This window comes from Sinocyclocheilus grahami, unplaced genomic scaffold, assembly GCF_001515645.1.
Source record: "Sinocyclocheilus grahami isolate Dianchi unplaced genomic scaffold, SAMN03320097.WGS_v1.1 scaffold2500.1, whole genome shotgun sequence".
In the NCBI taxonomy this organism is placed as follows: Eukaryota; Metazoa; Chordata; class Actinopteri; order Cypriniformes; family Cyprinidae; genus Sinocyclocheilus; species Sinocyclocheilus grahami.
Genome location: NW_015507679.1, coordinates 4,026 through 15,704, shown reverse-complemented (window position 1 = coordinate 15,704; position 11,679 = coordinate 4,026). Strand labels below are relative to the sequence as shown.

The 11,679-nt window shown below is 36.2% G+C and overlaps 1 protein-coding gene across 1 annotated transcript; it reads right to left on the bottom strand.

Annotated features, from left to right (window-relative positions):
- Positions 1-2,779: 2,779 nt before the first annotated feature.
- Positions 2,780-11,035, bottom strand: LOC107575183 (cell cycle progression protein 1-like). Its single transcript, XM_016261602.1, has 5 exons — positions 10,879-11,035; positions 10,022-10,119; positions 8,256-8,381; positions 5,455-6,746; positions 2,780-3,669 (listed from the first exon to the last, which is right to left on the bottom strand). Exons 1-5 carry the CDS (start codon positions 11,033-11,035, stop codon positions 3,501-3,503), a joined length of 1,842 nt encoding a protein of 613 aa, XP_016117088.1. The 3' UTR covers positions 2,780-3,500.
- Between the last annotated feature and the right edge of the window lie 644 nt (positions 11,036-11,679).

Sequence of the window (11,679 nt, the reverse complement as noted above, 5' to 3'; positions counted from 1 at the left end):
TGTACAGTGTCCCAACTTTTTTGGAATCGGGTTTGTATAAAAATATCAGTCGTCACTATATCTCCAATAATATGGCTTAGTAAAATGGGATTAAAATGCTTAGTTGGTGCACTATAAATGTATTCATAATGTATAATGCATTATATATTTTCATAAATAATTTATCCAAAGTTAAAATGCATTTTAATATTTGCAGATTCTGTGTTACATCTGAAATTGGTTGTTTGTCATGTGTTTCAATGCATGATACTTTCTAAAGGCGTGACAGTGAATAGATAAGAATTATAATGCATTATAACTGTATGCATTACAAATGCATTAAATATGAAGGCTTCAAGTAAAGTGGCGCCACAGCTCTGTAGTTTCAAAACATAGAATGCAATGCAATGCAATTATTGAGAGATGAATAAACAAACGTTCCTCAAAAGATCCTGAGGATCAGATTTGAGACTCTAAAACATGATTGATGGAGAATCAAGTAAAGCTGAGCTGCTTCAGTCCAGTAAGTGTTCATCTGGAGATATTACTGCAGTTATTCTGACCTTTACTTGATAAAAATCAATAAAGATTTGACAGTAGAAAGACACGTGAAGCACCAGCTGCAGGTAGGACATTTTTTACTTGCTATCAATCAGAAGACAGAAGGTATGGAGTAGATCGTGTGCAACAGATTTAACTGCAGAGGTTTTAGAAATGTGCAATAAAAGGCTTGTTCTATTTATGTTTTGCAGTCACCTGCAATGTCCTCTCAAAACTGCGGTTCCTGGAGTGTCCACCAGATCTCACGGGAAATGAGGAGTATGTGGACGAAGCAGACGTGTTCTTCTCCAACCCTCTTCACTGGCTCCAAACGTCCTTCCCATCTCAGTCCACGTTACCTTCACATATAGTGCTGTTCGACTGCCTGGAGAAGGTAGAAGAGCCAAAACAATGAAGTGCAGTCAAATCACATCAGCAAATGTTTACGATCAGAATTCAAAAATCACAAACAATCAACATTATTTGATTATACTTTCAACTTTCCCTTTCAGGAGATTTCATCATTCCTGGAGGAAAACCGATTCGCCAAACAAGCTGAAATATTCCACACACACTTTCCTGATGGTCAAGTGGGAAGAAACATATTAATATACACGAGAGGATCTGCACTGAAGACTAGGAAGATGCGATAAAGAAGACCTAAGACAGTTGAGCAACTAGAAGCTTGTATTAGACAAGAATGGGACAACATTCTATTCCTAAACTTGAGCAACTTGTCTCCTCAGTCCCCAGACGTTTGCAGACTGTTATAAAAAGAAGAGGGGATGCCACACAGTGGTAAACATGGGCTTGTCCCAACTTTTGAGATGAGTTGATGCCATGACATTTAAAATCAACTTATTTTTCCCTTAAAATGATACATTTTCTCAGTTTAAACATTTGATATGTCATCTATGTTGTATTCTGAATAAAATATTGAAATTTGAAACTTCCACATCATTGCATTCTGTTTTTATTCACAATTTGTACAGTGTCCCAACTTTTTTGGAATCGGGTTTGTATAAAAATATCAGTCGTCACTATATCTCCAATAATATGGCTTAGTAAAATGGGATTAAAATGCTTAGTTGGTGCACTATAAATGTATTCATAATGTATAATGCATTATATATTTTCATAAATAATTTATCCAAAGTTAAAATGCATTTTAATATTTGCAGATTCTGTGTTACATCTGAAATTGGTTGTTTGTCATGTGTTTCAATGCATGATACTTTCTAAAGGCGTGACAGTGAATAGATAAGAATTATAATGCATTATAACTGTATGCATTACAAATGCATTAAATATGAAGGCTTCAAGTAAAGTGGCGCCACAGCTCTGTAGTTTCAAAACATAGAATGCAATGCAATGCAATTATTGAGAGATGAATAAACAAACGTTCCTCAAAAGATCCTGAGGATCAGATTTGAGACTCTAAAACATGATTGATGGAGAATCAAGTAAAGCTGAGCTGCTTCAGTCCAGTAAGTGTTCATCTGGAGATATTACTGCAGTTATTCTGACCTTTACTTGATAAAAATCAATAAAGATTTGACAGTAGAAAGACACGTGAAGCACCAGCTGCAGGTAGGACATTTTTTACTTGCTATCAATCAGAAGACAGAAGGTATGGAGTAGATCGTGTGCAACAGATTTAACTGCAGAGGTTTTAGAAATGTGCAATAAAAGGCTTGTTCTATTTATGTTTTGCAGTCACCTGCAATGTCCTCTCAAAACTGCGGTTCCTGGAGTGTCCACCAGATCTCACGGGAAATGAGGAGTATGTGGACGAAGCAGACGTGTTCTTCTCCAACCCTCTTCACTGGCTCCAAACGTCCTTCCCATCTCAGTCCACGTTACCTTCACATATAGTGCTGTTCGACTGCCTGGAGAAGGTAGAAGAGCCAAAACAATGAAGTGCAGTCAAATCACATCAGCAAATGTTTACGATCAGAATTCAAAAATCACAAACAATCAACATTATTTGATTATACTTTCAACTTTCCCTTTCAGGAGATTTCATCATTCCTGGAGGAAAACCGATTCGCCAAACAAGCTGAAATATTCCACACACACTTTCCTGATGGTCAAGTGGGAAGAAACATATTAATATACACGAGAGGATCTGCACTGAAGACTAATTAAAGTTAGATTTTTTTGAACTGATTGCAAACTTTTGCAAAAAGTTTTGTTACACTGTCTCTTTCATTTCACACTCCAGATCTCTTTCTGCTCAAAGCAGGAGGACAATCATCAATGAAGCAGTGAAAGACTTTTATTCTAAAGTTTTAAGTGCAACATTAAGCAGCGTAAGTGCATTTGTGTGCAATTGCATTACAGCCATTTCCAAACAAGGAATGTAATTTAGCCGAAAACCACACAGACAAGAAAAAGAGGAGAAAATAGTGCACTAAGAAGTGCAGATTAAAACTAAATCTTAATATCTTCTACTGATTTGCATGTTCAAATAAAACCAGTGACATACGGCAGAAACCAGATTACTTCAAAGTGAACTTTATAATTAAGAGCAGTTTTCATTATCCTTCCAACTCTACTGAACTTTTGAGATGAAAATGATTTCAATATAATGTATTGTATTGGTTATTTGGTCCTAAGCAAAATTAAACACACATTTTTGTTCTGATCTAGTTTTGTTTGTTTAGAAAGCATTAATAATTCATTAAAACGCAACAAAACAAAGTGCCTTTTTGGTTAGTAATCCATTTGTTATAATCATTTCCAATACTTTTTCAGGGAATGGGAACATAAATGTGCCTCAAAAATACCTGTGATTAATTCTAAGCTGCTTAAAAGTCCAGAAAGAGAAACGCACTCGAAATCATTCAACCAGCATTCAAACATTTACACTCTGCAAAAAAAAAAAAAATTCACAGAAAAGGTGAACCCAAAGCTTTCTTGAACCTTCTCCAAGACTAAACAAATATTGAGCAATATTGAGAAGAACTGAAATGTTTTTTCTAATATTTGGGATCGAAGGGCATGGGACCCAGCTCTATTTTGACATCTGCGAACTGTCGGTTGGGGTCGCGTCCTGATCGGCTCCATTTCTTGGCTTTCTGAGGACGAGGCTGCCGCTGGCACTGACGCCACACCTTGACCTTCGACCCCGGCCCTTCGAAGGGTCGGCTGCAAATTTACAAATGGGACAGTGTTTAGGGTTTGCCACAAAGCCTCGTGTGTGTACATGCAGACTCTACTGTTTCTCAGACCTACAGACAGAGAAGCAACACAGACAAATAAGGTTATGAACATGCAACCTGCGTGTAAATGATTACAGACGATACGAATACCTTACATTACTGACCAATCCTAGCTCAGCAACTGCTGCCATTAGTCATGCTATCAGACAAGCTTTTGCATTTTAATACAAGTCTATGTCTATATGTGACCCTGGACCACAAAACCAGTCATAAGGGTCAATTTTTCGAAATTGAGATGTACACATCATCTGAAAGCTGAATAAATACGCTTTCCATTGATGTATGGTTTGTTAGGATAGGACCATATTTGGCTGAGACACAACTATTTGAAAATCTGGAATCTGAGGGTGCAAAAAAAATCTAAATATTGAGAAAATCATCTTTAAAGTTGTTCAAATGAAGTTCTTAGCAATGCATATTACTAATCAAAAATTAAGTTTTGATATATTTACGGTAGGACATTTACAAAATATCTTCATGGAACATGATCTTTACTTAATATCCTAATGATTTTTGGCATAAAAGAGAAATGTATAATTTTGAGCCATACAATGTATTGTTGGCTATTGCTACAAATATCCCCCAGCGACTTAACACTGCTTTTGTGCTGCAGGGACACAATTATAAATCTTCATGAATGATTTGTGTGTTTTAATAGTTTTGAACAGAATTTTAAAGAATTTATCTCAAACATACAATAAATGTTGATCTTATAATAGTGACACATAGTATCCATGGAGGATACACTGTATTTTTTTTCCAAATTGTTTTAAATCAAATATACATCCTTACATTCAAGCTTTTATATGTTAATACAAGTATATATTTCCATATAAATATATGTGAATGATTCTTGTTTTAATAGTTTTTGAACAGAATTTTACATTTACATTTTCTCAAAATACAATAAATGTGCTCTTATTGTAGTAACACTACAATATTCATAAAGGACACAAACAGTATTTTCCAAATTATAATTATTTTTAAATATTTAAATATTGTTTTCAATTGCCTGTGGCAGTGTTATTATAATTAACAAAATCTACAACTGTTTAAAATCATTTTTAGTCATTAAAATAAAGCTGAAATGAAATAAAATATAAATATTAGATGAAAAACTAAACTTAAAAAGCTTAAAACTAAATTTAAAAATGTTGCCATGGCAACTGACTGAAATAAACAGTTTAAGTTGAAGAAATACATTTACTAAAAATAAAACAAATTAAAAATCAAATAGAAATACTGTATATAAAATAAAAATTATTTTAATTACATTTCATTTTAATGAAGAAATTATACAAAAAATATGAAAAAACAAATATCAAAAGCACATAAAATTACTTAAAATTAAAATGAAAACAGAAAATATCCAAATAAACGCTGATTCAAAATATTAATAAATACTATAATATTATAACATAAAACAAATAAACATAACCAGTCTGTGGATTAAACTGTTCCAACATTAGTAAAAACATTTACATTTGCCAAACTATAGTGAACGCATCGTAGAAATGTTACAAACACATTACTGCCTACTTTAACAATGTCTTTAATAAAATTAATTAAGCACGCAATGTTAAACAGGGGCAGGGCTTAACGAATTGTCAATCCCTGATGGATAAAATCAAGCCACATGTAAATTATGGAAGTAAAACAGGCTCATGTTGAGTCTCCAAATAAGTTTATTCCACACCACAAAACATCTTACCTCGGCCCAAAGTATTTTAAATACGCATCTCCAAATATGTGGCGATAAATGTAGTCGTCCAGATCCTCAAACACGTCGTCGCTGAGGCTGTGATATTCGTCTATTTCCTCGAGGTAATCCTCAACGCCGCTGACGAAGTCCGTAAACAGCATCTGGTCGTGAATGAAGACGCCGTTATAGAAGAAGTTATCGATGAAGCTCTCCAGCTCCCTCCAGTGGTGGAAATGCCCCACTTCTTTCTGCAAATAGCTACGCAGGAGCTCGTTAAACTCGTCTGCGTGGATGGGATCCATGGCCTTGTTGAACAGACTCATGGACTCCTGATAGGCGCAGTCGAACACTCCAGAACAGCCTTTGGGCGGCGTTTTCTGTCTCCGAGCGCTGGGTTTGCGCGTGTTGCGATCGGCGTGAACGGAGTCGCTGGTTGATTTGCGAGGATGTCGGTGTAAAGGTTTCTGCGGCTGCCAGTCTTCGGCACGCTTGTTTCTTTGCTCCTGCTGGAACGAGTGATGCTCGGGTTTGGCGTCGTGAAATCTCTTTTGATGATTGAAGACCCTCGAAGCCGAGTCTTTAAAATGCCTGAACGTCGTTTTAACAGAGTCGGAAAACTTCCGGAGGTTTTCCTTCACCGCCTCTTTGGCTTTCTTGATCTGCTCCTTGTGATGGTGCACAAACTCCTTAGAGGAGTTCTTCACAGCGTCTAAGGTTTCCGTCACTTTTCCCAGCATCCCGTCTTTGGGAATCTTGGTCTTCACATCCCGGTCGCCCTTCGCTCTCTCCTCCTTCGATTCCACGTACAGTCTCTCCCAAAGATCGGAGCGCTGCTGCTCGAACTTCAGCTTGTTCTCGAGCTCCTGAAGTCGCGCCTGTAGTTCTTCTGTCTCGGGATCCATCTTGCCTTCGACGTCCTCTTTCCTCATTTCCTCCAGCTCCTCCTTGAGCTTGTCGGTCACCTTGCGCTCTTTATCGAGCTCCATCCGCAGCTCCTGGGCTTCGGCCATCAGCGCTTCTCTGTGGCTCATGAAGCTGTGCACTTTCTGTTTCTCCTCCTGTAAGTGGCCCTTCAGTCGCTGGTTCTCGGACATGATGGAGTCGGCCCCGGCCCCTCGCTCCTCCAGCTCTCGTATCTGTCCCCGCAGGGACCGCAGCTCCTCCTGCAGAGCCGACAGAGACGCCTCTTCTCGCTCCAGAGTGACTTTAAGGTGCTGGTTCTCCGTGGTCAGGTCGTTCTGCAGAGACTCCATTTGGCTTTTGGTTTGCGTCAGTTGCACGTATAAATCTTGCCTTTGGGCCTGTGTTTTCAAACAGACAGTCAAACTGTTAACATGGCCAGTTCACACGCAATTTGAATGCAGAAGTAAGTTCAGAGATGCAAACAGGTAAGCGGGAAAAAAGGTGAGAACATTGTGTGGATCGGGGGCATATGCTCCACACGGAATTTCTTTTAAAGATAATTTAAGGTATTTTTTTTTTTATATTTGTTATTATCTTATATGTAACCCTGGAGCACAAATAAGGGTCATAAGGGTCATTTTATTTTACATTGAGATTTATACATCATGTGAAAGCTGAAAAAATAAGATGTATCCATTGATGTATATAGGATAACATTTAGCTGAGATACAACTATTTGAAAATCTGGAATCTGAGGGTGCAAAAAATCTAAATATTGAGAAAATCATCTTTAAAGTTGTTCAAATGAAGTTCTTAGCAATGCATATTACTAATCAAAAATGAAGTTTTGATATATTTACGGTAGGACATTTACTAAATATCTTCATGGAACATGATCTTTACTTAATATCCTAATGATTTTTGGCATAAAAGAGAAATGTATAATTGTGACCCATACAATGTATTGTTGGCTATTGCTACAAATATCCCCCAGCGACTTCACACTGCTTTTGTGCTCCAGGCTCACAGATGTCCAAAACTGTCATTTAAAAAATAAATAAAAATTTAAATTAACATCTTGTTGCAACATTTTACAAAAATCAAGATTGAATATATTTGGTCAAAATCCCATGTCATAAACGATGAAGTGCTATACAGGCTATTGAAGACAATATTGGCTGATTAGACGGAAACGCTGACCTAAAAAGCTAAATGTTTCCCCTCTCTCTCTCGTCACCGTTCCCACATCTGACCTCAAATACAAAAAATATTACCCTTTTTAGACATAGTTTAAAGAAAATACTATACAAAACTTATTGAAACAACCAGTTATTTACCCTTGTAAGACCATGTAAATTTAATGTTATTAAAGTTGACTAAACCTAAAACCATAAAAACATTTGTATTACTTGAAATAAAATAATTTTTTTACTTCAGCCAGTGTTGTTCAAGTATAACTGAGATACTATATATATATATATATATGCTTTTATTTTTTCGATTTTCATTTTAATTGAAAATGTGAATTTTAATTTAATTTTAATTGTTTTAATTAAGTTCATGTTTATTTTATTTAAACAAACAAAAATGTTTTTATGGTTTTAGTTTTAGTTAACTATAATAACCATGATTTCAGCAATTTGTCCAAGCAACACATTGTCATGTAGTTTTAATTCAAATTAATTAAATAAATAAATAATACAATTGACAAAAACACTTAACGACTGAAAGTTTAACTAAAATTTAAATGAAAACAGAATGTGCACTAATTCTAACATATTTTTTAACTAGATACTATAAACTACAATCGGTAAAAATTGGTGAATTTTGTTGCAGCTATACTTTGTTTTAGTTTCCCCCCAAAACATGAGAGATTTTGGGAGGAAACAATAATGCAGTCAGGTTACCTGTAACTCTTCCTGTTTGACTCTGAGATGCTGGTTTTCTTTAGTTATCTTATCCATGACGTTCATGAGGGACATCACCATGTCTTGCTTTTCCTCTAGGTCTTCCCTGAGATTCTCAACCGCTTCCTAAACGCATGGAGACTGACGTGAGAATGACGCCCAAGAGCTACTCTGCTGTTCAAAGTCTGGAGTCAGTAAGATTTGTTTATGTTTTTGAAAGAAGTCACCAAGGCTACAGTAAAAATACAGTAAAAATTGTGAAATATTATTACAATACAAAATCACTATTTTCTATGTGAATATGTGTAAACTATAATTTATTTCTGTGATCAAAGCTGAATTTTCAGCATCATTCCTCCAGTCTTCAGTGTCACATGATCTTCAGAAATCAGTATAATATGCTGATCTGCTGCTCAAGAAACATTTCTGATTATTATCAATGTTGAAAACAGAAGTATTTTTGTGTAAACGGTGATACATTTGATTGATTTTGAAAAGAAAATTGATACGTTTGAATTTGAAAATTTGATACATTTGAAAGTTCAAAAGAAAAGTATCTATTTGAAATAGAAATCTTTTGTAACATTACAAATGTCTTTACTGTCACTTAATTTCACTATTATCAAATTATTGCATCCTTGCATAAAATTCATCATCAAAAAATAATTTGTAATTCTTTTCTAAAGCAACACAAAACTAGGTCAGATTTAGAACAATTTAATAATTAGGAAAAAAAATACATTCATTAAATACTGAGCCAGGGAATGTAAAGACGCCCAATAACAATACAGCAAAAGTGATTTAAATGTATTAGAGGAAGGATAAAGATAAAGGACACTAAATCATAGCATCTAAAGCTGAATCTGAGAGAAAATGATCAGCATCTACAGGATAATGAAAGCTGTAGAAAAGTTCACCAATTAAACAACATGAGAAGCCAAAAAGCACAGAGAGCTATTTGTAGAAAACTGGATTCAAACTCTAGTTGAATGCTCATTTTATCCCTGTTTGAATCCAATTAAGTAACCAAGCATTTCTATCCGCAGTAAAGCTCAGTGAGCGGTTTGTGACAAACTGACCTGACTTACAACGTCCAGCTCTCTCTTACACGGCGCTTCCAGCTCATTCATGCGACTCTTTTCCACGATCCTCTGCCTCTCCAGAATCTGGACTGTGCCTGGAACACACACACACACACATACACACATACACACACATACATGCACACATACACGCACACATACACGCACACACACATACACGCACGCACACATACACGCACGCACACACATACGCACGCACACACACATTCTGGTTCAATAAGAAAAATTACAATCTTGATGTGCAGTTTCCTATCTGATAACAGAGAATACACACGCGTGTGACCATTTATGTACAGCATATGCTTTCTATACATACCTTTATTTTAGGAATAAAGCTTTATTTACTTGCACAGTAATAATTGCAAGGATACTCATCCTAAAAGTTTAACTTTAATTAATCATTTAACCCTCATAATGCATTCAAAATCTGTAGAAAATTTTCGCAAAAGAACCGTTGCTTTATAAAACGGTCATAACTTAATTTATGGTTCGTCAATAGGCATACATATAATGTTTATCAACCAAAAAGCACAGAGAGCTATTTGTAGAAAACTGGATTCAAACTCTAGTTGAATGCTCATTTTATCCCTGTTTGAATCCAATTAAGTAACCAAGCATTTCTATCCGCAGTAAAGCTCAGTGAGCGGTTTGTGACAAACTGACCTGACTTACAACGTCCAGCTCTCTCTTACACGGCGCTTCCAGCTCATTCATGCGACTCTTTTCCACGATCCTCTGCCTCTCCAGAATCTGGACTGTGCCTGGAACACACACACACACACATACACACATACATGCACACATACACGCACACATACACGCACGCACACATACACGCACGCACACACATACGCACGCACACACATACGCACGCACACACATACACGCACACACACATTCTGGTTCAATAAGAAAAATTACAATCTTGATGTGCAGTTTCCTATCTGATAACAGAGAATACACACGCGTGTGACCATTTATGTACAGCATATGCTTTCTATACATACCTTTATTTTAGGAATAAAGCTTTATTTACTTGCACAGTAATAATTGCAAGGATACTCATCCTAAAAGTTTAACTTTAATTAATCATTTAACCCTCATAATGCATTCAAAATCTGTAGAAAATTTTCGCAAAAGAACCGTTGCTTTATAAAACGGTCATAACTTAATTTATGGTTCGTCAATAGGCATACATATAATGTTTATCAACAAAATTGCCAAAACTATGTGAGATAAGGGGAAAGGCTAAATATACTGTATTTTACATAAGTGTTTTGACACTAATTTAAATTCACAGAAAATGTAACAAAAATAATTTTTGACTCCTAATACTCCATATGTATCAAAATCACCCAAATAAATAATTAAATGGTTATATCTCTTTAAAATAATTGCAAAATAGGATCTGGAAAATAAATAAGTTTTTAGAAATTAGTATGTATCTCTTGCAGATCAAAACAGACCCGAATACATTATGAGGGTTAATAAGAAGAGACAGACGTGATGCTCCTGCTCACCGTAGAAATGTCCGAAGCCCATGCTGATGGCGATGAGCAGCGCTAGTAAAATGCATTTGTTCAGGGTGCCGCTGACGGGAGCAGCGCGTCCGTCCAGATGAGCTCCTATCTCCTCAAACAGCTGATGCAGAAACACAAGAGCAGGATTTAAGAACATGCACAAGACAGACAGACAGACAGACAGACAGACAGACAGACAGACAGACAGACAGACAGACAGATAGACAGATAGACAGATAGACAGATAGACAGACAGATAGACAGATAGACAGATAGACAGATAGATAGATAGATAGATAGATAGATAGATAGATAGATAGATAGATAGATAGATAGATAGATAGATAGATAGTATTGAACTATAAGGGTTGTGTTGTCACAGGCTTAGATTTCAAGACATTATTTAGTCCCTTTACAAAGCCAAACTCATCACAGGGACTCACCAAAAGATCTGCAATGTAGGTTAGTGAGGTTTTACTTACTTTTAGGCACCAAACAGCAAAATCTACACACACACACACTTCACATGCCGCGATGCAGCACAGGAAAACCGACCGGTTTACGCTAGTGTAACAAGCTAATCGACTAAACCAGCACACGACTGCTCCAAACACACAGCTGCAGGCCTAAAGCTTTGTGAGTGTCTGCTTTGTATTCTCTGTTAAGCTACTGTGTCAGCGCCAAGGGATATACTTCATACAGAGGGAGGAAATTACTTAAGCATACTGGAAACACACCTCATGGATCAAGATCCTATAATCACAGATGAATATCAATATAGGGGGTGTGTATGTGTATATA

What these genes read in the sequence shown, in the direction of transcription:
- LOC107575183 (XM_016261602.1), bottom strand. Translation starts at nt 11,035, where the DNA reads ATGTTCTTAAATCCTGCTCTTGTGTTTCTGCATCAGCTGTTTGAGGAG. An exon ending in GGGCTTCGGACATTTCTACG is followed by an intron (nt 10,120 to 10,878) that starts GTGAGCAGGAGC and finishes TGTGTGTTCCAG; the next exon opens with GCACAGTCCAGATTCTGGAG. An exon ending in TCAAACAGGAAGAGTTACAG is followed by an intron (nt 6,747 to 8,255) that starts GTAACCTGACTG and finishes TTGAAAACACAG; the next exon opens with GCCCAAAGGCAAGATTTATA.